General features: G+C 41.2%; 1 protein-coding gene across 3 annotated transcripts in view; it reads left to right on the top strand.

Annotated features, from left to right (window-relative positions):
- LOC119785485 (spectrin beta chain, non-erythrocytic 1-like) overlaps positions 1-27,890 on the top strand; it is a 58,204-nt gene that overhangs the window by 6,456 nt on the left and 23,858 nt on the right. Inside the window, exons 2-13 of one of the 3 annotated variants that reach the window (XM_038288186.1) lie at positions 3,877-4,104; positions 11,742-11,893; positions 14,336-14,509; positions 15,051-15,142; positions 15,221-15,301; positions 15,395-15,510; positions 18,217-18,329; positions 23,618-23,805; positions 23,960-24,077; positions 24,177-24,335; positions 24,418-24,720; positions 24,794-24,947. In XM_038288186.1, the coding sequence (XP_038144114.1) occupies positions 3,951-4,104; positions 11,742-11,893; positions 14,336-14,509; positions 15,051-15,142; positions 15,221-15,301; positions 15,395-15,510; positions 18,217-18,329; positions 23,618-23,805; positions 23,960-24,077; positions 24,177-24,335; positions 24,418-24,720; positions 24,794-24,947 (1,804 nt within the window). In that variant the 5' untranslated portion in view covers positions 3,877-3,950. Of the gene's footprint in view, positions 1-3,876; positions 4,105-11,085; positions 11,246-11,741; positions 11,894-14,335; positions 14,510-15,050; positions 15,143-15,220; positions 15,302-15,394; positions 15,511-18,216; positions 18,330-23,617; positions 23,806-23,959; positions 24,078-24,176; positions 24,336-24,417; positions 24,721-24,793; positions 24,948-27,890 lie in introns of those variants that run through there. The other 2 variants (XM_038288187.1, XM_038288188.1) reach the window with 2 other exon arrangements.

Below are 27,890 nucleotides of genomic sequence, written 5' to 3' on the forward strand. Positions count from 1 at the left end.
AGTGCCATAGATCGCCACTAGGAGGCGAGGAACCGTGCTAGCGTGGCATGTAACCGGTAACAGAGCTCGGCACGAATCGGTTTTCAGAGGGTAGTCTAAATGTGGCTAGTATGGGCTGTTGAAGGAGAATTTTTATTTTCATCAGAAAGAAAATGGCAGCAGGACTCAATCTGGATGAAGGGCAAGATGCTTAGAGAGGTTTAAGCACAATCACAGAACCGTGTTTGGAAGGAACCAGACGCCGCAGATCAAAACCATCAGCTCAAACCAACCGTGAAGCACGGTGGTGGAAGGTTGATGATCGGGGCTTGTTTTGGAGAAAGAGGAACTGGTTCAGGATTTCCTGAGGGTACCAACATATTCTGTTCAACAGCTAACGTTTGGTTAAAATTGGGTCTTCAACAGATGATCCCAAACCGCAGCTGATTGTTTGCAGACTGACGGAAAAAGAAAAGCATCAAGCTTTGACTGGAGAGAGAAAAGGTGGACCAGAACTTCTCTGGAATGCCGTCATACATGGGTGGGGTGGGGTCCACTCCTCACTCAGCCAGCTGTCCCACATTTGTTCCTAAGACCCCAGGGGACATGTTTGTGTCTGTGGTCCAACAGCTGCAACTTCTCTCTCTGGTTCTGAGTGGAATCGGTTGGAAGCAGCTGAAACCATTGACGCTTCTGCTTCCAGCTTCTTTCAGTGCAGATCTTCTACAACCGGTTGTCTTATTGACCCTGGATTAGTCACTAAATGATGAGCCGTCCATGTGGTTCTGATGTCGTCATGGGGTTGGAATGTGCAAACCGAAAGGGAGAGGGCTGGTGTGTACTTCCTGTTCTGTTCTACTGCCTAAAGATTTACTTTATCATAAACTGCTCATTTTCTCACTCAGAACATCCCAGAACCGGGTTCTGTTGCTGGTTCTACTGGTAGTGTTCCATTGTTTAAAGTTTTACTCTTTATTAAGGTATCCGCACCACTGATTGGCTCAGGAGCCTTATGAGTGACATCATCAGTGGGACCTGACCTCTCGTTAGTCTAATCAGGACCCACAGAATACTGCAGAACATTCAGGGTTCTGGATTTGTGGTTCTGGGGTCAAGGTTCAGGCGGTCAGACTGATGAGGTTCTGGGTTTTCACATTGTTCAGTCTCTGTAGGTCATGTCACCATGGCAACCTTACTGCACACTGCTCAGCGGATCAGCCTGAAGGGACAGGAAGTTGGTTCTGTTGTTCTGATGGACGTTGTTTCTCGGGCCGACCCGGAGGCTGGATTAGAAAAATTGGACAGTGACATCATCAGATGTGATTACCTCTCAGCACTTTGGATATATGGAAGGATATAATTTGAATATAATACAGTTATATGAATATAGTGAATTTAAATGGCTATTGAGTCAGATATGTAGCGGGTAATGTTCGGTTTATGGAAAGGTTTTTATCTGTCCCTGTGCAAATGGCTTTGGCTGACATCTAAGTTCAGATTCTAACATCTCTGCAGTCTGGGGACAAAAAACATGTGATATCTGTGACAACAGTGAAATTCCTCAAAAATGAAATCATTACCCATAACTGTAGTAAGTAGTTCAGCATCCACTCTTTGCCTGCTCTGTGAGCTAATTGCCATGGTTGCTAGGCGACAGAGTGTACGCTGATTGAGGGGCGGTGACAGTCGGATAAGGTTGAACCCAAGTCTTTCGGCCTCCTTATTTTCACAGCTTCTGAAGGACCCAGTCCAGGTAGAACGGGTCCTTGTTTGCCACTAAAATCGAACGCAGCAGTTAACGGCTGCAAATTGGGACTTTATTTCATAAAAGATATTTTAACACAGATTTATGTGTATCTCAGTTATCCAAACAGAAATGCTCTTTGGGAACAAGTACTTTAAACAATGTATTACAGATTTTTAGACAATTACAATAACATTATGGATCGTTAATAATTCACAGTTTAACAGCTCTAGAAGCAAAGTAGTGTAAAAATCTTTCTAGGTAAATTTTTTATACTTTATTACCTGATGTAAAAAAATATGTTACATGTAATTTACATTATAATAAACAAAAAGTGTTGAACATTGGCTCATAAAATAGCTTTTACTATTTACTATTTCATATATGTTTCATGTTGCACGACTGTACCACAGAAATTTCCTAGTTGTGAACCTCTTCACTAACAATGGCAATAAACCCGATTCTGATTCTGATTCTGATTCTGATTCTCTGATTAAGGTATATTAATTTATGTCAGTACATTAAAGAGGCCTATGACACAATTAAATAGGTTTTCCTTATTTAATTTAATACAAAATAGATTAAAGAAAAAGATAAAAAGAAGAAAAAGAAAACAGAAGAGTCTTTCAAAAGACACTCCACCTGAAAACCTGCAACCTTTAGATGCATCTCTGACCCTCTGCTAAAAACGTGTCCTCCATCAGCAGAGATGGGATGGGCTGGGGTAACAGCACCACCTGGTGGCAGCATTTGGTCACGACCTGGTGGATCAGGTTTACCAAACATCTCAGACTGTGACCTTAAAGTAACACTGCAATAAACTGGCAATCCCTAAAAATAAAAATAAAAATATTTCTTCACTCTATATTTATAAATATAAAAGCAAAAGTAATTATATTTATTTAAAAACAATTATTTTATCTATTTATTTTATTATTTTATATATTTTTTTAAATGTATGTTATTATTTATCGTTAATTCGTTATGTGTTTAAATTTCTATCACCTAATTCATTATTTTAAGTTAAGTATTATATTCATAAAGTTTTTTTTTGTTTTGTTTTTTTAGCAGATTCAATATTTGAGTGACGTATTAGGTAAATACTGAAGTCTTTGTTACATCCATTTATTTCATTGTACTACTGCTAAAACAATTAATCGGATTAATCGTGATTAATCAGTTATTAAAATAATCGTCAAATAATTTAGTAATCGCTTATTTATTAACTGGAGTTTAGAGACTAAAACATACCTTTAGCTGACAGAGAAACCTATCCTGAGCAGTAATTATACCAAAAATAATTGTAAAAAAAAAAAAAAAGTAAACATTTTGCGTTTTAGATAAAAATCTTATTGGTCTGTCAATATGTTCTATCCTCAAGTGGAAAAGTTAAACTAGTTTAATTTTGCAAACTCATACTTAACTTTAAGGAACCTTTGGCTATCTGATTATTAATTGATTAATCAAAAAAATAATCAACAGATTAATCGACGTGCAAAATAATCATTACTTGCAGCCCCACATTGTATATATAAAAGTTCATGACATGGCGCTCCATATACCTCAAGGGACCGCGTCACAGTGCTTGTAAAAAGAACATCTTGCAACTGGGTGTCTTGCTGGGGGTTCTGACCCCCACTTTGAGAACCCTGTTCAGGACTAAGGAGCTGTTCAGAAAAGATCTGGTTCAGTCTGAGTCCAGTTCATGATCTGAACTACAGACAGAAGCTGGGAAAGATCTGCCGGATTCGGCTTTTTTTAACCTTAAATGTTTTATGGATTGTTGACCTGCAGGACAGTTCTAGAGTGATTCCTACTGGGTCAGAACCAGAGACAAAGATCCTGATTAGGTGATAAATAATGAAATAATATCCAGGGATTGTTGATGAAAAAGCGAATGTTGAAGTCTGGCTGCATGAGGAGGTTGCTCTGGTTTTGTCCACTAGGTGGAGCTGTTGGTTGTCAGCAGCAGCAGAGAAAGGGTATATACCTCAGTGAAAGGGGCCCCTGGGGGCCACCATGCTGTAGAGGGTCTTAAACAGACCGAAACAGCAGAATGTTATTTTTGATTCTCTGATAGATTTGCCCAGAGAACATCTCTGAAATGTTTTGTTCTTCTACGAGGCTTTCTGACCAAACCTTCTGCCCCTAAGGTGTCGGTGGCCCTGAAAGCCGCCCGTGTGGATGTGTTCCTGCTGACGTGGAGGCGTGCGTGAGCTGACCAGTCATGATGACGACGATGGCGGCCGAGTTCGACCCGATGGAGCTGCACGGGCAGTACAGCAGCAGCGACACTGTGAACAACCGCTGGGACGACGAATGGGACAACGAGAACAGCTCGGCGAGGCTCTTCGAGCGCTCCCGCATCAAGGCGCTGGCAGGTAGGAGTCAGTTCCCACAGGGCCCAGCAGCGCCCCCTGCTGAATGTAGAGCTGGGTCAGGAAGCAGGGAGAACAGATTTTGGTTTTACTTAGGATCAAGTAGGGGGTAGAGAGATCTGTTGGAACCTGGAACGATGTCATGTCTGATTCCAGACACGGTTCAGGTCCGGGTCCAGGAGGCTTGGGGTGCTGCAGTTCCATGTCTGCAGGATGTTTGTTTCCTACTTCCTGTCCTTGAGCCTGGAATGTTAAGGAACAATGAAGGGAAACCGATGACATCATAGTGAAGCTCTCACACCATTGGCTGATGCACACACAGAGAAAGTACACACTACACTGTAAAAAGCACAGCACTGTTCTGTGTTTTGGGTCTAAATAGATCTGTTTATGTTTCCAGAGGTCAAACTGGGAACCAGCAGGACCCACCCTGCTGGTCTGACTGTTTTTTTGCTCATTTAAAAAGACAGCGGCGCTTCCTGTTTTCAGATGCAATAAATAATTGATGAGTTTTTCTCTGCAGCAGCTTTAACAACACGGCCAATATGAGGATTCCCTTTACTGTTAAAGAACGGGGCGGCTCCCGGTTCTGCTCTGGTCCGTCCGGTTTCACAGCTCCGAGCTCAAACTGATGGTCCAAATTGATCCTGGTTCAGTTCGTTAGAAAAAACAAATGACTAGAGAGAGGAAGCGGCCTTTAATTAGTTTTTATATTAACTATTTGATTGGTGTTTAATGTTTTAGAGGAAAACGTTTTCCTTTTCCCTTAAAGGATTAAACCGGTTTTACATTAGTTGACTTATTTTTTACTTTTTTTTTTATTTTTATTATTTGTTTTTTATTTTGTTTTGCTATTTCAGGTGTATATTAAAGGCCATAACTTCAACTTTTTCATCAATACAATTGATGAAAAAAAAATAATCCATTGAAAGAAAATCTAAGGTCATGCTGAAAGAAAGTTTTACTGGAAAAAAATGCGGTGTATAAATAATTATTTTATCAATTTAGACAGGTCCAAATTATATATATTATTATGTGTGGACATGGAGGAACAGTTAAAGTTAAAGTCACATGACCTGGAGCTCAGGCGTTGCCAGGTCTCTAAGCTTAATGATAGAATAATGATAACATGACACAATTAAATAGATAAATGGCAACATTTCTCAGAATCAGGACCAAAAAAACAAACAAATAGAAGTTTATTAAAGATAAATATTGTTCAAGCTTTAGAGCATTGATGCTGACTTAAGAGGGAAAGGAGCCCAGAAGGATCGAGGAGGTTACTGCTTTCCTTCTGGACATGTAAGTTAAAGATTCGGTTTGATTAGCATTAGCATCAGCGAACCTGGCAACCAGCTGGCGAAAAGGAGAGGGTGTGAGCATGGGTGCGCCACCTACTGGCTGGGAGAAGAGTTAAACCTGTAGCTTAAAGGTATTGTGGAGGATTTTCGTGAATTTTAAAAAAAAATTCCGCCCTATTTAATTTGAAAAAAAGTGTGTGTGAGAGCATGAACGAGCCCATTTCTCCTCATGCATGCTCTGTTTTAAAGTTGCTGTTCTCATAGCTCAAAGCTAACTGCGCCCGAACATCCCTTCAAACCCCTAAATCCCTCAATATATATAGAGCGGGGACTATATTGTCGACTTTATATTGAAATCAGTCAACTTACCGTTTGGACAGATGATCACTGCTTTTTGCTCTATTGGTCACGTAACTCCGCCTCCACTGTGCGGTGCCTGCACCATCTGTATTAGTCGGCGCCGTCAGGTAGTGACAGCAGGCCACTGTGAGAGAAAATCCCACAATGCTTTGCGAGGAAAGCTCTCGCAGATGCCGCCATTCTGAAATGTTTAATTTGTGTCGAGCATGGTGTCGAATTTTGGCCAAATGTGTCAAAGTTGTCCACGGGGCTTCGAAACCGCCATCGTGGATCTCTTTTAAAGGCATGATGATTTTTAATCCCGGGTGGATCCTCAAATACGGGTCATTAAAAATCATTAAAAGTCATTAAATTATTATTTTTTAAATTAAGGCCTTAATTAGCATTAAAATTTATTAAATTTGATAATCGTGGCATTAAAATGCTTCGGAAAAGAAGCTTGAGGCGGAGAAAAGGCTAGAGAATTGGGAAAAATGCAAATTTCAACCAAAGTGGCGGGAAAACAAGGAACTCGGGACATGGCTGCAGCCTGTCCATGGTGATGAACTCAGATGACGAAGGATTTTATGAGAGTCATGGGTACTTGTTGATGGCATGAAAAATTTTCCTAAGAGCATTAAAAGAGGATTAAAAAGCATTAAATAAGAGTTACTCATTCATGTATAAACCCTGTCAAAATAAGTGGTCCTCCTAATTGTCAATCATTCTGGTTTTATGCTTACGTAAGGCCGTCCTACATGCTCGTCCCGTTAGCTATCTTTTTGCACACATGCACACTTTCAGTCATTGAAGCTCACTATTTTAACCATGGTTCTTTGAAAATGGCAGAGGGTCGTAAGAGAAAAAGTGTCTGAGAAGAAAAGAAAGGCCTCAGAAGAGGCAGATTGATCCCAGAATGCTTTGTGCGGAGAGCTCTCCTCGCAAAGCATTATTGGATATGCCTGCACAGCGGCCCGCTGTCGCTATAAGCTGCCCAACAGCGGTGACTAATAACAAAGATGGCGCCGACACTGCACAGCGAAGGTGGTGTTACGTGACCAACGGTGAGAAAAAAAGCAGTGATCATCTTTCCGAACGGTCAGTTAACTGAGTTCACTATAAAGTCCTCTATATAGTCCCCGCTCTATATAGTGAGTGAGGGATTTAGGGGTTAGGGCGGATGTTCAGACACATACAAAGCTTGTATGAGCTATGAGAACAGCAACTTTTAAAAAGAGCGTGCATGAAGAGAAATGCTTCGGCAAACGTTTAATAGGCGTTCCCTCTCTGGAGCAACAGGGTTGTGCATCTGCAATTCTTTTTTTAAGTGTAGAGAAAATCCTCCACAATACCTTTTAAGTCCAGATCTGAAATTGATCTTTCTCAGTAGCTAAAATATACAAAGTCAGACTTGAGCTCAAGAAGAGTTTGCTGTAATGATACTGGCTCCAAGTCAACAAGAACTGGACCATCAGCTGCTGCTATGTACTATCTATGCTAACTGGCTCTGCTTTGGTGTGTAGAGCTTTATAGATTATCTTCCATTTACCTTGTGGATGAGAGAGGACTGTGATGGCTGCTCGTTACACCTGTGCCTTGAAGCATAATAAAGTGATGAACAGATGGTGTTTGTATGTGTTGTCTGGCTCAGAGATAAAAGGACATGATGACAAGTCCAACAATCCTGGAGCAACTCGGTTGCACAGACCGTGAACGGTGGGACTTAGCCACAGCCACCAAACCAAACAAACAAGCTGCTGGAGGAAACAAAACCAGTAACTCCTGGAGGCTGAGGTGACCTGCTGAAATACTCACAGTTGAGTATCCCACCCTTCCCAGCGTGATGATGAATCGCTAGATGTAAAAACTGATTCAGGATCTGGACCAGTCTGAACTGGGGAAACGTCAGGAAACAGCTGGAAAAACCAGACTGAACCTGTAGATTCATGTTTCTATTAATCCCATCATGACTCTTTAAAGAGAAAAAAAATCTGTAAGCAGAAAGAGAAGTCCCCCCCAGCTTCATGAACATGTGTTTGCTGAACATCCTTAGTTCTCTTCAGTCAGGAGTTCGTCAAAGCCGTGTACTCGGATCACTTCTTCTCTCTATTAAGTGATCTCTGGCTGGTGATGCTTGGATCCCTACCGACAACAAACCATCAAACTATCTGCTAAGCTACACGTATCAGTGGCCAGGTGACACTTTAGGTTCCGTTTGGGACTCCTTCTATAATCCTCACATAGAAACAGGTCCCTGGTTGAAAGGCTTGATGAGCCTCTAAAAGCTTCTGGGAGGTTGAACTCTTCCTCATCTTCCTTCGACCCACCTGTGAAGGTTTTGATCTGCTTCAAGCCACGGCGACACATACGCCATATTAAAGGAATAGTACACCCAAAACATGATTAGCCTTCATTTTCTACTCACCTCCATGCTGAACAACACTCTGGAGTACTTTTTTGATATCTCAAATGCATCTGGAGATCTGGGAGGCTTCTTGCTGTCTGCTGACATTCAAATAATGGAGGTCCATGGCGCCCGAGACAGAAAGGTCCATAAAAGTCCACAAAAACGTGTCAATATTCCTCCATACTGCTCGTCCAATGTAATCCAAGTGTCCTGAGTGGGTAGCATCCAGAATTTACTCGAAACGAAGTCATTTAGAATGTTTTTAGAGCATAAACAGTAGTGTATAGGATTTCCTAATAGCGCCCCCATGCGCGCTCGCGATTCTACGGAAGCCGGCAGACCAAACCAGCGCATTCAGCTCGGCAAAGAACTCATGCTCTTCCTCAACACTGAAGTCCTCAGACATTTTTCTTTCGTTGTTTCTTTCTTTGCACAGGTAAACAGCACATTTCTTCTTCTACGCTTGCATTATCGGCAGACCAGACGCTGAATGCGCACTTTCTTCCGGTTTGGTCTGCCGGCTTCCGTAGCGTCGTGAGCGCGCATGGGGGCGCTATTAGGAAATCCTATACACTACTGTTTATGCTCTAAAAACATTCTAAATGACTTCGTTTCGAGTAAATTCTGGATGCTACCCACTCAGGACACTTGGATTACATTGGACGAGCAGTATGGAGGAATATTGACACGTTTTTGTGGACTTTTATGGACCTTTCTGTCTCGGGCACAATAGACCTCCATTATTTGAATGTCAGCAGACAGCAAGAAGCCTCCCAGATCTCCAGATGCATTTGAGATATCAAAAAAGTACTCCAGAGTGTTGTTCAGCATGGGGGTGAGTAGAAAATGAAGGCTAATCATGTTTTGGGTGTACTATTCCTTTAAGGTAATACTTGGGTCAAAGGTCATGCAGTGTTGCTTTAACCATAGACCATGAATATGTAGACGCCTCACTGAGTGGGTCTACGCCTTGCTGATGCATGTCCGCCATATTTGTGGAGTCAACCCTGCCCCACCTTTATCCATCTCCCAGGTGGGGCAGGGATTCTTCTTGCTGTCTGTAAATCCCTCCCTGGCTGTGCTCATGCGTGTCTTAATGGCTGCGTGTCTCTGCTCCTCACAGAAGCTACTGAATATGTCCTCTCTGGATGTAGAACCAAACATCTGAATCAGTTGGGGTTTTCCTCGCTCTCCTTAGAGTCTTCTTGAGGCGTCCTTCATCATTTCTTAGATCTCAGATCTGTTAGAGTCGGAGTATGGAGGGAATAGTCTTCCATTGTTGTTGAAAGCAAAAAATATGTTTTGTAATTGGAAACTTAAAAAAAAATACAATCCAGAAATAAATCTTTGAAAAAAATGTAATCAAAAATATTTTGAGAGCAACTTTGCAGTTTTATTAAATTTTTTTATTTCAATTTTTTTCCTAAATGTAATTTCTTTTTTTTTTTTTTTTACCAATAATTTTTCTTCAAATTTAATTATTTCAAGCACTTTTGTTATATTTTCCAACTTTTCTGTCAAATTTCTGCTTTTCAGATTTAGTTTTTTCTAATTTTATTTTTAAATAGTCTTCAAGCCAACTCTACGGAAGAGAATTAGGGCCAGTGGAAAAAAAAAAAAGTTAACTGATTTTTAAATTTTATTTCAGTTTAGTATGGGAAAAAAGTCAGAATTCTGCCTTTAATCTCAGAATTCTGAGATTAAAGGCAGAATTCTGAGAAAAAAGTCAGAATTCTGACTTTTTTCCCATGTTAAACTGAAATAAAATTTAAAAATCAGTTAACTTTTTTTACAGTGGCCCTAATCCTCTTCCGTACAAATCCAAATATTCTCTTGCAGACCAATAGAAATCCTAGAAATTCCAGGGGAAAGGCCGCCACCAGAAGTCAAAAGAAGGTGATCTGAAACCACAATTTGAAAAGGTTTACATTTGATAAACTCAATCTATAAAAGAAAAAAAAAAACACACTAATATTATCTAAAAAAGTCTAAAAAGTAAAATAAAAAACAGTAAAAGATAAAGAAATTGAATAAGAAAAAAATGAAATATGAAAAATTAAATTCTGAGAAAACAGCAATGTTTAATCTTTTTTTTGATTAAAACATTTTTCAATGTTAAATTTCTGGATTGCATTTTATGCAAATTTTCATTTACAATATGAATTCTTTCTCTGCAACAATAATGAAACAAAATTCACTCCATAGGGTGGATTCGTCCCTGTCTTCCCTTTAAACTCTGCAGCTTTTCTCAGAGCTTCACTTTTTACAGCGTCTTCTTTTTCTTCAATGATTGTGTGTGTGTCGGGGGTGGGGTGGGGTTGGGGGTGTTGTTTGAAATGGGAGGGGCTCTTGATGTGTGTGTTTGTGTCACATAGCCCAATCAGATCCCGGGTTTTGAGCTGAGTGAGTGATGTGAACACGCACACACACACACGCACGCACTGCTCGCCGTCCAGCGGACGTCACTGCGACCTCTGGACTCTTTCCTCCACTCCTATCGACACGAGGACGTCTCTCTCTTTTTCCTAGAATCAATTCTTCCAATCCTGCAGCTTGGAATCTGGCAGATTTCCCGGGGAACTTCCAGAGCCTCTCACATCCCGCCTTGGTTCAGAGCTTCAGGGAGTTAAAGTTAAAATTTGACTTCTCGTTCGTGAAGTTTGGCCAAAGTTCAGCCTCCTACATTCGGCTCTGACTTCTTCTTTCTCGCAGTGAAGGAAACAACATCAAGTTATCATCCTAAAGAAAAGTCCAGGATCTGAACCAGATTTTTTTAAAGTTTCTTTTTCAAATCCCGGCTGAAGTTGTTCTGTTCTTTCTGGACTCCGGTTCTGCTACCGGGAAGCTGGAATGTTGGTGGATTCAGCTGGAAACGGGTTCAGTTTATGCAAATACTTGCTGCAGGTGCTTTTGGACTGAAGCTGACACCCAGTCTGGTATGGTCCAGGATCTGTGGAGTCCGTCAGGTTTTCTAACTCGGAAACACTCAAGCGTTGCATTGAACTGAGCGTCTGTGGACATTGGGTCGGGATGGAGGCGGACGCAGCACAGCAGGTCAGCTACAACCTGCTGGAGGGCCGATTCAAACAGCTGCAAGGTAAGAAGAGGCAGCTTGGAGGGAAAACACACAGGTGAAGGATTTTGTCGGATCGGAACAGCTGCTTCCTCTGTCCAGGTTCCCAGTACTGAGGGGCTCTGGTCCCTGGATGAACCCCAGGGACCAGAGCTTTTGTTTGGGTCAAAAGTTCACAGGAACACTCCTAGTTCTGGAGGGATTGGAGGGGTTATACCCCCCGAATGGGATTGGATCTCTGCAGAAAAGTTCTAGATTTGGCTCAGGTTTTATTCTTCCAGTCCAGATTTGGTTCTAGTTGTTCTGGCTGAGTTCATCAGTTTAGGCTCAGAAGCATAAAAAATCCAGGTTCTGGTTCCTTATTGATGGTTTTCATCACATTTGATAAAAAGGAAGCAAACAGGCCTCCTCAGAGAGGTTAAGCTTTAATAAAAGCTTTTTAACCAGAACGTCTCTAATGGGTCAGAACAGAACTGAGATTATCCAGGACATCACAGCACGTCTGTTTGTTTCTGCCCAGATGAACGTGAAGCAGTCCAGAAGAAGACCTTCACCAAGTGGGTCAACTCCCACCTGTCCAGAGTCTCCTGCAGGATCACAGACCTCTACATGGACCTGAGGGATGGCAGGATGCTCATCAAGCTGCTGGAGGTCCTTTCTGGGGAGAAACTGGTAAGTAGAACAACTTTAACAGAACCTTTAGGTCCAGTTTCTCCAGAATCTCCACCAGAGGTTAAACCTACTGGCTGTGAGTGAGAGTGTGGGCGTGGCCCTCTGCTCTCTAAGCTCTGATTGGTCAGACACTAACCCTTGGATGATGAAACTGTTTAAATCCAGAAGTTTCTTAATATTAATATTAATATTAATATTAAGCCATCTTCACAATCTCAGCTAAACACTGGGGGAGGGATCCATTCCGGTGCCCAATTAAGACTGAAATGTCAGTTTTTAAATCACATTTAATTAGCATTTATTGAATTATTCTCTCAGAACCAGTTGGTACCCTTTCCAGGGTTGAGCTCCATGTTTACAGCACATTCATGAATAAAAATAGGGTATTTTAAATTATATTTCAGTATCTAATTTATAACTTAAATGTACTTTTATTCATTTAAGGTGACTTGTAAATATTTATTGGTGCATTTTAAAATTAAACTGATTCTTTTAATAAATGCAGATACATGTATTGTTTAAATCATGTATTAAATAAATACATGTAACATCTTATTTCATGGTACATTTATTTATTTCACATTTCTGTATTTTATTATTTAATGTGTCCCTGCATAAGCCTGTCTTGGGGCCCTCCAGGGTCCTACACTGGGAAAAATCAAAATCTTGATAAGTCATTTTTTCTTAAAATGTTCTTTGATTGAGTAGATAAAAGTGACATTTTGCCAATAGAACAAGACAATTTACTCTTAAAATAGGAAAACACAACTGCATTGTCTTATTTCAAGTGCATTTTATCTAATTATCTTATTTTAGGAGTAAAAATACTAATTCCATTGGCAAACTACCTCCTTTACCTACTCAAATTAAGGGTAAATACACTTAATTTAAGAAAATTTTACTTATTTCTAAATCGTTTTTCCAGTGTAACTCCTACTTTGGGGTAGGGGTTAGCTGGTGGAGGATGGTTCTAACAGATCAGTCGTGGAATGTTGCTTTAACGGTAACGCAGGCTGCAGCAGAGAAACAGGTTCCAGTTAGATCCTAAACCCGGTTCTGCTCTAGAACTGAACATAAGAACCTTATATTTACAAACCTGGAACAAAACTTTAACTAAACCTAGCAGTCTAACAGTTTAAACCAACTCCTGGAATCATCTAAGGCTGCTGGGTGATGCAGTTTCCTGGCAGTACAACTTAACCGTTTTGGTTCTGGTTCTCTTGATCACCGGAGTCCGGTCATGCTGTGAGCAGGTTTCCCCGCTGCTCTCGCAGGAAGTGGGCGGAGCTTAACATCCTCTCACTAAAAGGACACTTGGATTCTGCTGGAGAGTTTTACCAGGTGTGTCCCTCTTCCTGTTTTCCTGCTGGTAGAGGTCAGAGCGGGCGAATTCTGGTCTCAGAAGTCCAGATAAGGTGGCTCTGAGGTGGCCAGTCTCTCCAAGCTGCTTCCTGTGGTGCATTCAGGGCCCTACAAAATGTGCAGTTTTATTGTCCTCTGATAAAGCGAAGCTGTTTTTGTCGCTGCCATGGTTACTAACAGACCTCTAAATCTCCTTATCTTGTCTGTACAACTCCAATGAGAATAATCTGGCAGGAGTTCAGGACTGGGAGGAAAGTTCTGTTCCTCTGGGAACAGATCCAGGTATCTGTTGATCCTTCCAGATGTTTTTCTTCTGCTAAGGTCAGACAAAAGTCCTGTTTTAATTTAGACGATTAAAGATTTAGATGATCTAATAATTATTTTGTGGATTGGAATGATAAAAAAGGTTTGATCAGGTGAGATCACTCTGTTTTTGAGTGATAGGTATGAAAACAACTGCCCAGTTTTTTATTGACCAATGGGTTAAATAAACATTACACAGAAGCAGTGTTTATATCAGCATGAAAATATCAGAGATTTTAGGTGCAGGCTGTTATAATCTGATGTCAGATGTTTGCCTAATAACGGACCTATATCTGATATCAGTTCTGGATTGGTTCACCCCTACTGTTTAGATTAAGGAAAGAAGGAACCTGTCCAGGATCTGGAACCTAAGATTGCTTAGGATCAGGGATCTGTTTAGGATCATGAACCTGCTTAGATTGAGGAACCAGGATTAATGAAACTCTTCAGATTAAGGAACCTGTTCAGGTTTAGGAAACTGTTGAGGTTAATTGAAGAGAAGTAGTCTGATTTGGATCAGAAGCCTGTTTAGATAAAAAGAAACCTGTTCAAGATCAGGAACCCATTCAGATCAATCAGTTTCTGTCAGATCAGTTAAAACCAGTTGGCCTCATTTTATAGATTTTAGGGACAATTTTTGACGATTGACTGGGAGTCTCCTGAGATGCTCCAGGTTTTATTGGCAACAGTTTAACAGCAGCCCCTAGTGGACAACAGAGGGGCTACAATGCATTTTAGGGGAAACTAAAGGTTTAATCCTGATTCTCTTACCTGCAGCCGAAGCCCACCAAAGGCAGGATGCGTATTCACTGCCTGGAGAACGTGGACAAGGCTCTGCAGTTCTTGAAGGAGCAGCGAGTTCACCTGGAGAACATGGGATCTCACGACATAGTAGATGGGAACCACCGACTAACACTGGGACTCATCTGGACCATCATCCTGCGCTTCCAGGTGAGATCATGACGGTGCATCTGAATCCAAAGAGTTGGCATCGGTTGAAGGCAGACAAAAACCGGTCAGACCGTGTGGTATCATTAACTGGGTGTTCATATGATGCCTGACCCCACTTTCAGACCCAAGCTCCTCAGAAAGTGATTGTTAACCAACTGTTGAGCAAGGAGCTGTGATGTTAGATGTTTTCCAGGCCATAAATGTGGCTTTGTCTAAAGTTAACTCAGCTGTCTCTCTGAGCTCATCGGTTCTGATCCTTCTCTGATGCACAGCATCAGTCCTTGCAGGGTTCAGAACCACAACCAGCAGTGCCGATGGGATCAGATTCCTGTTCTTTTCTGATTGTTTCATAAAATTCCTGCAGAAAAACTTTTACAGGAAACAAAACCTACCTGCAGACGCCATGTTTGGGCAACAAAGCGGTGACAGAACATGCGCTTTTATTAGAAATGTAGAGAAGAAGAAGAAGAAACTTTCAAGACTGATGGTCTGATCTGGGGGTTGATCTACATCGTTGAAGCTTCTGGTGTCTCTTCCTCAGATTCAGGACATCAGCGTGGAGACTGAAGACAACAAGGAAAGGCGATCGGCTAAAGATGCCCTGCTGCTGTGGTGCCAGATGAAGACGGCTGGGTGGGTCTCCATCGCTGCTGGTACCGCTGTTCTTGATAAACAACACCACAACTAACTTCAGGTGTTCCTCCTTTTCAGATACTCCAATGTCAACATCCATAACTTCACCACCAGTTGGAGAGACGGCATGGCCTTCAATGCACTCATCCATAAACACAGGTACTGTCTTCTTCATCCGGGACACTTGGGCAGACATGCTGTTTTGATAGACACACACGTTGTGTTCTGAAGAGCTTTTTTGTGCGTTTTCAGACCCGATCTGATTGACTTTGATAAGCTGAGAAAGTCCAACGCTCAACACAACCTGACAACCGCTTTCAACCTGGCAGAGCAGCATCTGGGCATCACCAGGCTGCTGGACCCGGAAGGTACCAACCAGTCTGACCAAAACAGAACCACTTTTATTCCAAAGGGGACGCATCATGCAAAATTCTCTTTTTTTATTTTTTATTTTCGCACATCCGTTTGTCACTCTCTGCCTCTAGAAACAATCCAAATAAGTGAGTGAGAGCTTATAATAAGTAAACGCTTTGTGGGTGTCTGGAAAATGAGCTGTTTTAAGAAACCTTCGGATTATTTCTGAAATCGGTGGGCACCGCCCCTCACCTGGCAATAGGGCATTCACCAAAAAGTCAGCTAGTCGACTCACATCTGGAAAACTCAAAAGATAACCCCCCTCCCCCTGACTTCCTGTTATTACTTCATAGAGAGATGCAGCGACCAATATCAGAACTCGTTAATGCCCTACTTAGCAACTCAAACATTCTCTCTGGGTTGAGTTCCCAAATTTTGTATTCGATTAAAAAGTAGCTTTCCAGGAAATGATTCATGTAAAAGTAACTAAATGTTTGCTAAAAAACGGTTGCTCAAGTAGCGAGCATTTCATCATAACATCTAATTTACCTATTTAAAATTGTGTAGTATCATCACGGGCGGATTTACCATTAGGCAAAACTAGGCAGTTGCCTAGGGCCCCAAGTTCCTGGGGGCCCCATAAAACTCCTTTTCCATACAGCTATTACTTATTTGTGCAGATTAATTATGTTTTTAATAAAAATCCCTTAGTTAAAACGCCATCAGAATGCTTATAATATTAAGCGTGTCTCAGGCACAGGTGTATTCAGCAACTTTTCAGACCCCTCTAGAGTTTTTATTTCAAAAAAGCAACTAGCGCCACATCTAGTGCCTTTTTTCTGCTACTGGAGACTTTGGTGACAGCATATAAAAGCAGCAAACTCTGCTCTCCAGAGCAAGTAGATTGGTAACCCTGCTTCCTGCTCTCCTCTGTCTTGTCTGCTGTTATGAATTCATGCAGCTATTATTTCATACAAATGAAAAATGGAGAACGGATTAGCAGATCATGGCTTGTCTACAGTGGAAAGAAGGACTGGGTTATTTGCTTTTGCTGTCGCCTTTTTGGAAACACAGTAAGGAGCAATCGGTTAAGCGAGCTTAGTTTCATTCCTTTTGAAATGACATGAAAAGTCAGCTGAGTACAAAACAGAGGAAAACAAGAATAGGGACAAAACGTAGAACAAATAATGTATGTCTATTATATTAAAATTTCTGTATCTGTGGGTCTGTTTTATGTTTTGTCTTCTTAATTCAGAGGGCCCCCTGCCTGTCTTTGCCTAGGGCCCCAAGTTTCCTAAACCCGCCCCTGAATATCATGGAACAAAACGTACAATTTTACAATAAGATAATTGAAAGAAATGGATAACATAGTTTGTAATAATAAATCTATGCAGAAGATTTGCTATTATACACTTTTCCAAATCAGTGTGCTTCTTGAACTTATGAAAAAAAGGTTGCTCAAGTAATGCTAATACGATGTCAGCTACCTCAAGTGACAATTTTCATCCTTACTGCCCAGGATTACCGGATATAAGCTAAGCTTTTGCACCAGAAAATAATAATAATTTAACATAAACAATGACTGTGTGTCTTTGTTTGGAGCCCTTTTATATAAGCCCCTTTGTTATTCAGTGAATTTACTCACGATTTATAAGTAGCCAAATATTTTACTGGAGTGTGAATATTTTATTAGCTATTATTTAATTGAAAGTAAAAAAAGTATTATGCAGTAAAATAACTCCTAAAAGTATAGTATTGTCAAAAATTCACACAAGTAAATATAATTAGTTATTGCTCACGAAAATTGTACAAAAATGCACAAAAATCTAACTTATTGTAATAAATTACATATGCAGGTTAACATTGGTAATAATACATGTAAAAATACATGTTTATAATTAAAAGGACAAAAACTTTTAACATGATGCTAATTTGCATGAATAATCCCATTGGGATGCTAGTGCTGTTAGCATCCTTTTTCTCAGATTCTTCTGACCCACAAATTTCTAACACTTGATTAGAGCATAATATTTATAGATCAATTTCTTAGAACTGGGCTGATGTGCTCTACTTCCTTAGTTCTTGTGAGGACACAGGCAGCAGCATTCTGGATCAGCTGTCTGATCCACTTTTTAGGCAGACCTGTGAGGACACCGCTGCACCGATGAATTCTATTAAAGATGTATGAAGCAGGAATTAGTTTTTTCGAACATTAGTATTAATGTTTAAATTCTTGAGATGTTCTTTTGCTGATAGAAGGCTGACTTTTTTCCTGTCTTTATGAGCGTCTAAAGGTTCAGCTCATTACTACACCCAGATTTAGAGCCTTATTCCTGGTTCCTAGTTGGATTAACTATAGCTGGATCTAGGATTTAAACAAGTCCAGTTTTGAACCAGAAAGCTAATCCAGTTTTCCATGGGTTCTAGTAAAATAGTGACCAACAGTGTCAAACGCTGCACCGAGGTCCAATAAAACCAGCACTGTGGTTCCGCCCACATGGTCTATGGCCATGAAAAAACTGAAAGGATCTCAGAAAGAGGAAATTGAGGAGGTGAAATCTTTACCATTCAACAATGAATTTGTGCAAAAAATGTAATGAGCAGCCCCGTCCTAACCTGTTAAAAGAAGTATGATATGTCCTTTATATTTCATTGTAAGTACATAATGTTGTGATTCAGAGGAACTGTGGTGATCTGATATTGGTGTGTCGGTGCTTTAGACATCAGCGTGGACCATCCCGACGAGAAGTCTGTCATCACCTACGTTGTGACCTATTACCACTACTTCTCCAAGATGAAGGCTCTGAAGGTGGAGGGCAAACGAATTGGGAAGGTCAGTCTGGAATGTCTCCCAGTACTTTCAGGAACCTTTTTACAAGAACCAAAGATGTGTTTTACCCATGAACCTGCTAATTTACAGTCTCACATTTCAAGAACATAATATTAGGGACCTGTTTCTGCATTTACTAAAAATAAACTACACAACATTCCGTAAAAGTTCAAAAAAATTCTTTGATAGGTTTCAGGTATTACAGGCTAACAATGTAACCAAACGACCCATTCATCGGTTGCCATTTGCATGTTTCCAAGCAATACAAGGCCTTGTCTATATAAAGACTCAAACTCACTGCGGATCCAGACATTTGAATTGAGAAAGCTTCCTGGAGAGGTGGCGAAACGTCTTCAAATCTTGGAAACCAAGTCCAGTGGAACTTTTTTTGAATTTTTACGGAATGACTATGACCTGGATGACTGAGAATCTTCATCAACAAACTACACAACACTTTAACACTTTAACAAGAACAACTTGTCCAATATTGTTTTTTTTCACGACGTGAAGACCCATTTCTTAAATTGCCCTATATTTTGATCCTCATGAATTATTTTAAGAACTAGACTGCTCAAGCTAGAGGCTGCAGAAGCAGCTAGTTTACATGTAAAGTCAAAAGTTGACGTGCATCTTGGTGCAGCAAAAGGTCCTGCAGCACATTTGGAGCAGCAGGAGCAGCTCATCTGAGCAACTAAAGCAGCGCCTCATGAGCTGAGCATCTGACGGCCAACGCGCTGCGGAAGCAGCAGATGCTAGGGTTGGAAAAATAGAACTTTTGCTGTTCGACGCGCCACAGCAGGGAGAGAGACGGCACTGCTGATGCAGATCGTTATGATCACACCTCTGAAACTGTTTATTAACGCCTAAATTGACTTAAAATTTTGAAACCTGCCGGCAAAGTATGTGTATGCATTTTAGATTCCTTCCATGAAAAGCGTCTTCCAGCGCCGCAAACTGCCGGTGTACGGGGGTCTGAGCAGCTTAGACAGCAAAGTAATATGTGAAGGCAGGATCTTAATCTTGATAAACTGCCTGCAAAGATTAAGTTTTCAGGTGGACTTTCTCTCTTTAAAATATATTAAAACTACATTTTATCCACTTATAACAGCAACTATAGCAAAGCCGCTCTCTGCCATTGAACACAGGAGCAGCAGAAGCATCAGATGCATCTGGACACACTTTACTGGACGTCTGACCTTAATGTGAACAAGCAGCAGCCTCAGATTCACATTCTGTTGCCATAATGCTGAACATGACAGGGATAAAAAAAATGAAGCAGCAGAAGCTTTTTTGCTGCTTCTAGCACTTGCGGTCTAAACGTAGCATAAGTTAAAGAGGTTAGCACTTAAGTATGGTGAGAAGTTTAAGTCAGAATGAAATTCCTTGCAAAAATCCTGCTTTAATGAAATTAATAACAATATATCCATATAATAATTTACTAATTGAACAAAAAATATATTTTTAAAAACCAAATATTTAGCTTACTAAGTCCCTTCAACTTTCCGTCAATAAGAAATACAAAGTATTTTTCTTCCTGTCTCCTTAAAGCGTTAGCTGTACTCGTCCAGGCATCTGGAAACACCTCCTAACAGAGTTTCTCATTTCATCCAAAGCCAAACAGCTGTTCCCCCTTTCAGCTTCCACAACTTTATCCTTTTCTCTCTTTATCCTACCTAACTTCCTCACCATCAGAGTCAGTTTGCTCACCACCATCTTATACTTCTTTGCAACTCTCTCACCAACTACCACCTTGCAGTCACTGAGTTCCTCCAGGTTACATTCTCTACTCCAGATGTAATCCACCTATGTGCCCCTACCACTGCTCTTCTAAGTCACCCTGGATTCACTATGGCCATTTCCATCCTCTTTCAATTCAATTCAGTTTATTTATATAGCGCCAAATTCACAACACATGTCATCTCAAGGCACTTTCCAGTTCACCAGATCATCCAGTCAAATTGATTCATTGTTTTCTATTTAAGGAAAACCAGTTCATTGCATTGACTCATTGACTTAAATACAATCCCTCACACTAAGCATGCATGTAGCGACAGTGGAGAGGAAAAACTCCCTTTTAACAGGAAGAAACCTGCGGCAGATAGCCGCTCAGTGTGAGCGGCCATCTGCTGAGGCCGACTGGGGTTCAAGGAGACAGAAGCAGAGACACAAAAAGCAGCTGTAAAAGGCGGCCCCATCCAGGAAACACACAGCCAGGCAGACGAGCTCCGAGCCAGCTCCCATGCCAGAGGACGAAGAGAGCACATCCAGCCAGTCTTTGTGAAGTCTACCTCCATCTGTCACATATCTCTGCCCATTACTTCCTCATCCCCTCTGTTCCCTTCTCCAACCTGTCCATTTAAAAATCTGCGCCAGTCAGAACTCTTACCTCTGGTATAATCTGCTGCTGTAGACAAACTAGTCAGGAACACCGAAAGCTCACCTGTTGCTGAGAAAGTAGCCATAAAACCACCTACTGTTAATGAACAGCTTCAGCAGAGCTCCGTCTGCAACGATTTTATTACGTTGGCTTGTTTGTCACCAAACTTCAATCAGACCGCCACAGTGACCACACCTGCTGATATTTACCATGGCTTCAAAGACATTCAGTGGCGGCGTTGTAACAGAGTTAAAGCTCTGACCAGACCAAGCTGCCCTGCAGACAAAACTCCGCCCCCTCATTTGAGTGTAATAAAACAGGACCAAAAAATAAATAAAAGTCCTTGAAATACTTAGAATAGCTTTACAAAATAAAAGGGTCACAAAATATAACACCATTATCAGATAGATAGATAGATAGATAGATAGATAGATAGATAGATAGATAGATAGATAGATAGATAAAAGATTACATTTATAGATAAATAAATATTGAAATTATTAAAAGAAATTTGAAACAAAAAAATTTGCTTAGCAAAAATCTTATATCTTGAAATAGGTAACAAATAGATATATAAATCCTTCATTACATAAATAAAAAGTTATAAAATTAACCCGAAAAATAGGTTTTTATTATGTTGTGGTATTTTACGGGTTAATTTTATTTATTTGAAGGAATATTTCTGATGACAGTATTTATTTATGTAAAGTTGAATGAAATGGCTCTCCATATGTAAGGTCCAAAGAACTTTTTAGAAGACCAGTTCAATATTTACATTTAGTTTACAGATCATGAAAGCTAAAGAAAGAGTAGTGATGGCACTGTATCATATTAAATTATTATGCACTCATTCTACAGAAGTAGATTTTACATTTTGCACTCGAGTATATTAAATATTTCAAACCCACCGGTGAATTGTGCAGTTTTAAGAAGATGCTGAGGGTACCTAGTGGGGTCCTAGTAGCCTGACGTAGTCCGACTCAATTCTAGTCAGAATATGGGTCTGATACTGCTCCATAGAGCTGTGATTATGGGGCGTGTTTCGAACGAATCAGGAAAAAAAATGCCTCTGCACCCAATTGGATAGACCTACAACCAATAAGAGCAACGGAGTGCGTGACGTATGTTAAGCCAGGCATAGTTGTTGTCCACAAAAATCAAAGCGTGCAGTTTCACGCCTAGAATAAGAAGATGAGCCTTGATCGCGTTTCTCTGTTCCTCTTTTAAAATTAATTTGCTGTCGATATCTTCTAAATTTGCTGTCGATATATGCGCACTTTCGTCTGGTTTGGTCTGCCGCGGTTTCCGTAGACTCGTGAACGCGCTTTTAGGAAATCCTATACACTACTGTTTATGCTCTAAAAACATTCTAAATGACTTCGTTTCAAGTAAATTCTGGACGCTACCCACTCAGGACACTTGGAATACATTGGACGAGCAGTATGGAGGAATATTGACACGTTTTTGTGGACTTTTATGGACCTTTCTGCCTCGGGCGCCATAGACCTCCATTATTTGAATGTCAGCAGACAGCAAGAAGCCTCCCAGATCTCCAGATGCATTTGAGATATCAAAAAAGTACTCCAGAGTGTTGTTCAGCATGGGGGTGAGTAGAAAATGAAGGCTAATCATGTTTTGGGTGTACTATTCCTTTATGAGGACAGTCACGGCGTTTTATTGTCATTACACTGTCACAAGTACAGAGCAACGGAATTCACTCCCTGCATTTAACCCAGCCCCTTGGGGAGCAGTGGGCTGCCATCGCTGGGCGCCCGGAGAGCAGTGTGGGGTTAAGGGTCTCCCTCAGAGACCCAGAGTGGATATAATATTTGGAGCTAGAAGCAAAAACAACATAATAAATGAACATTAGATAGGTAGTTGTCTCTGTCTGAGTTTTCCTGTTAGTGATTCCTCACTGAAAAAATGATCTTGAAATAATTAAAAAATATCTTAAAATAAGTGTATATACCCTTAATATGAATGGGTAAATGAGATAGCTTGCCAATGGAATTAGTATTTTTACTCTAAAAACAAGATAATTAGATAATATGCACTTGATTGGTCTTATTTTAAGTATATATGTCTTGTTCCATTGGCAAAATGTTTTTTACCTCCTTAATCCAAGAAGAAATGCACTTATTTTAAGAAAAAATGACTGCAATTTTTCATAAGAAATGTTCTTATATTCAAACTGAGTGGTAGAAAAGCACACCTATGATCATAAATCACAAACGTAAATCAGAAAAATAACTTATCACTAACTAAATTTCTTATACAAACTAAAGGTCACCAATCAGTTCTAAAGCACCTGAGTGAAGTTGCCCCCCCCACCTTCTTCAAATCAGACAAAATTAGTGTCAAACGTTTGTGCAGCAAAAATTTTCGTTATCGTTTTAAAGATATAAAGTAATATTTCTAGAGGTCAATCAGCCCCCCCACCTTCTTCAAATCAGACGAAATGGGTGTCGTTACTTAGATATAACCTAAGGGAATATCTTCAGAACGGCTCCAAATGACACAAAACTCATATGGGTGAGTAGAACATGATGGAATAACGTAAAATCAAGGGCCCAATGTAAAAAAAACGAAGTTCCCCTTTAATCTTCTTTATGTTAACAACAGTGCAAAATGCTACCGTAACAGCTGTTTCTGCTCATGCGCTTTTCTACCGTAATAACAGTCTACACCCTGCATTTCCCCATCATTCATAAAACGTTACAACGAGGACATTTCCGGGGACAGGAAGTCTTGGCCCCTTGGTGCCCGCGGGCACCGCGTTGGTGACCCCTGTTCTACAGCCATTAGTTTCCTTCTAAACTTCGTAGTTCAGATTTTTTTCTCCAAGGCGTTTATGTGAATGACTTTCTGGTCTGCTGCGTGTTCATCTGGGTCCTACTGATTCTTTGTTGTCCAGGTGTTGGATAACGCCATTGAGACTGAGAAGATGGTTGAGAAGTACGAGTCACTGGCTTCTGACCTGCTGGAGTGGATCGAACAGACCATCATCATCCTTAACAACAGAAAGTTTGCCAACTCTCTGGTGGGAGTCCAGCAGCAACTACAGGCTTTTAACACCTACCGAACAGTGGAGAAACCTCCCAAGTAAAAGCCATATTTTTGATCTCTTCTCCACCCATGTATTCATGTCTTCTGTCTCTTCTTTTGTTCACTATCCTGTCTCAGCAGCTCTTTCATATTTGAGCTACGATATTTAACCTGTTCATGTGTCTGATTCTGTTTGTTTGTCCTCCTTCAGGTTCACAGAGAAGGGAAACCTGGAGGTTCTGCTCTTCACCATTCAGAGTAAGATGAGAGCCAACAACCAGAAGGTCTACATGCCCCGCGAGGGAAAACTTATCTCAGACATCAACAAGGTGAGACCTGTCCCTCTGCAGTTTCTTTATTCATCTGAAATATTTGCGCCAAATTGGAGAATCAGCTATGTTTTATTTTCTCTCTGCTCTTCCCGCCAGGCCTGGGAAAGACTGGAAAAAGCAGAGCATGAGAGGGAGCTGGCTCTGCGGACGGAGCTGATTCGTCAGGAAAAACTAGAGCAGCTCGCTAGACGCTTTGACCGCAAGGCGGCCATGAGGGAGACCTGGCTCAGTGAAAACCAGAGGCTGGTGTCTCAGGTGAGCTGAGCAGAGGTCTGTTTCAACTCATCCTATATTCACCTGTCCTGCTTCCTTCAGCTGTCCTCCTTTCTGTCTGCAGGATAACTTTGGCTTCGACCTCCAAGCCGTGGAGGCCGCCACCAAAAAGCACGAGGCCATCGAGACAGACATCGCAGCGTATGAGGAACGCGTCCAGGCTGTGGTCGCCGTGGCGAAGGAGCTGGAGGTGGAGAATTACCACGACATTAAACGCATCATAGCCAGGAAGGACAACGTGATCCGGCTCTGGGAGTACCTGTTGGAGCTGCTAAAGGCCCGCAGACAGAGACTGGAGATGAACCTGGGCCTACAGAGAGTCTTTCAGGAGATGCTCTACATCATGGACTGGATGGATGAGATGAAGGTATTTTCGAGGAACCCGTCTTTATCTACACACCTGAAATATGACACCTCTGACAATGAAAGTTGTTTTCCAGATGCTGCTGCTGTCTCAGGATTACGGGAAGCATCTGTTGGGAGTGGAAGACCTGCTACAGAAACATGCACTGGTGGAAGCCGACATCGCCATCCAGGCCGACAGAGTGAAGGCCGTCATCAACAACGCCAACAAGCACTCGGTGACTGACAGTGGTGAGCAGCACACACCTCCATCCTGACTGTTCCCTCTAAAAATTTTAGAGAATGTTTTTCCTTTATAGTTACTAGCAAATAAAATGGTAGACATTTAAAATACCGTATTTTCACGACCATAAGGCGCACCGTACTAAAAGGCACAGTCTCAGTTATGTGTCCCATTTCTGTATTTAACACACACATAAGGCGCACCGGACTATAGGGCGCGTTTTTAATATACAGGTTCATGTCCTCTACTACCTTTAAATACCTCTACTGCGTATTTAAAAATACAGCGGGGGCAAAACTGAGTCTGACTGTGCTTTATTCATGTATTTATTAAAAAGTATTAATCAAACCTGGCAGCTGGCCGTGAGACAGACACATCGCAGATGACACAGCGCTGTGATCACTCCTAAATTAACTTAAAATCCTGAAACCTGCCGATGGAATATGTTCGCTTTTATGGGTGCCTGCAGTTTAAATTATTTAGATGAAAAACACCTGCCATCCACCGCGTGAACCCGGACGCTGCCCAGCCTAGAGGCTGCTGATGAAAGGATTTCTCCTGTCGGTGCACCGCTGGTATGTGGGGGTCTGAGCGCCTCCGACAGAAATAGATAATCTGGATGAACTGACTGCAATTATTAAGTTTTCAGCTGGACTTTCTCACTTAAAAACATATTAAAACTACTTTATTCCCACTGATCACAGCAAATATAGCTGCAAGATTTAGATTATTTAGATGAAAAAACACCTGCCAGCCACCGCGGTGAAGAGGAGGAGACCCGGCCCAGAGGCTGCTGTTGAATTAAGTTTTCAGGTAGAAAAATAGAGCGGGAGCAAAACTGAGTATGATTGTGCTTTATTCATGTATTTATTACAAAGTATTAATCAAACCCATCAAAGTCATCATCCTCTGTTTCTGAATTAAACAGCTGCGCTAAATCAGACATGCCAATTTCCCCTTCTTCGCTGTCAGAGTCACTTTCCGTGCAGCGCAGCTCCTCAGAAATAATGCCGGCTTTTGCAAAAGCTTGAACAATAGAGCCAGCAGACACGTTAGTCCAAGCATCTACAATCCATCCGCAAACGGTGGCGTAACTTGCCCGGCGCTGCCTTCCACTTATCCTGAAACTGTGGTCTCTGTCGGCCATCCATCGCTCCCACGCCGCTCGCAGCCTTACTTTGAACGGCCGCTTCACACCGATGTCGAGCGGTGGAAGCTCCTTTGTCAGACCCCCGGGATAACGGCGAGCACAGTATCCATTTGATTCACCTTTTTTTTCACATCGGCTGTGAGATGGTGATGCGTGGAAAAAACCACCTGGTCTCCTCACATAGGCTACACCTCCCTCAGCTACGCTTTCATCATCTCCTCATCCATCCAGCCTTTTCCATTTGCGTTAATATCATATGTCATCAGAGCGCTGTGTCTGTCTCGCTGTCAGCTCCCAGATCAGCTTCTCTGATTGGTTGATGCGGCGCGTCCAGCAGCAAAACTTCAATTTTTCCATCTCGAGCAGCAGCAGCGCGTTGGCAGATGCTTAAACGCTCCTGCTGCTCAAAACGCGCTGCAGGACCTTTTGCTGCGCCTATACACGCGTCAACCATTGACTTTGCATGTAAACTCGCTGCTTCTGCTGCACCTGCTGGGTCCGGTTCACACCGATGTCGAGCGGTTGAACAGCGAGCACAGGGTTAATTTGTTTCCCCATGTTTTTCACATCAGCTGTGAGATGGGCACGCATGGAGTTACATATTAACAGCGATGGTGATGAGTGGAAAAAAAAAAACACCTGGTCTCCTTACATTCAGCCACTCTTTCATCATCTCCTCAATGAGGTGGTCTCAAAAGTGGCAGTTACAACACACATAGGGCGCACCGCACCATAGGGCGCACTGCACATTTTGAGCGAAAAAAAAGACATTTAAGTGCGCCTTATAGTCGTGAAAATACGGTAAGCACAATTTGTAAGTTGAAATAGAAAAGACAAAGCCGATATTAAACTTTTTCGTCACAAAAATTGAGCGAAGGGCTTTTTAAATATATTTAATGTGCACTGTAGTGCAGGTCCACATGTTAAATTGATGCATAATTTCATTTTTATTTAGTACGGTTACTTTTATACCAGTTGTTTTGTCACTCTGGACCAGGGGTCACCAACGCGATGCCCTCAAGGACCACATGGGGGGCCCTCAGAGTCTTCTAAATAAAGAACAACCCACCAGTGGGCTAAGTTTGAAATTCTATTTTATTCTGTTGCTCTTCTTTTTAATCATTTATAGAGATTTCAAAATGACAATGTCTAAATAAACTTAGAAATGAACAGAAACAATAAAAATATGTTGATAATGAACAAAGTTTAGGCTAACGCTAACCCTTGCAGCTCATGGGTCAGTAATGGTCGCCCTTCCTACGCCTGGGTACCCTTGAAGTGGCCCTCAGCCTTAAAAAGGTTGGTGACCCCTGCTCTGGACCAAAAGCTGCAGAATTTGGAGAGGTCATGTCTCCATGACAACCAGCTGAAATTCAGAAGTGCTGCCGGTGTGATAATATTTAAATTGTTTTAAGTGATTTCATATAAAAAATAAAAAAAAACTTTTTAAACTTTTTTTTTTTCCAGATTGAGTTTTATAAATTGCATTTTTCCCAAATTTTTTTGCAGATCACATTCTCTTCACTTTACCAATACAAACGTTTGCTAATGCGCACATTGACCAATGAGATGTTGCTGCGATCGTCCAATAGAAACACCTTTGCTCATCTCTCCAGAGTAAAGCTCGCTCCCACAAGTGAAGAGAATTTGATCTGAAAAATGTCATTTGTTAAGCATGCAATTCATAAAACTAAAGTTTAAAAATATTTCATTAGAAAATATAAAATCTCTCCAGGAAAAAAAATAAAATAAAACATTGGAAATATATAGAAATCAATTTAAAGAAAAATGTAAATAAAAC

The sequence above is a fragment of the Cyprinodon tularosa genome, unplaced genomic scaffold (assembly GCF_016077235.1).
Source record: "Cyprinodon tularosa strain WSP-4 unplaced genomic scaffold, ASM1607723v1 ctg25, whole genome shotgun sequence".
Taxonomy (NCBI): Eukaryota; Metazoa; Chordata; class Actinopteri; order Cyprinodontiformes; family Cyprinodontidae; genus Cyprinodon; species Cyprinodon tularosa.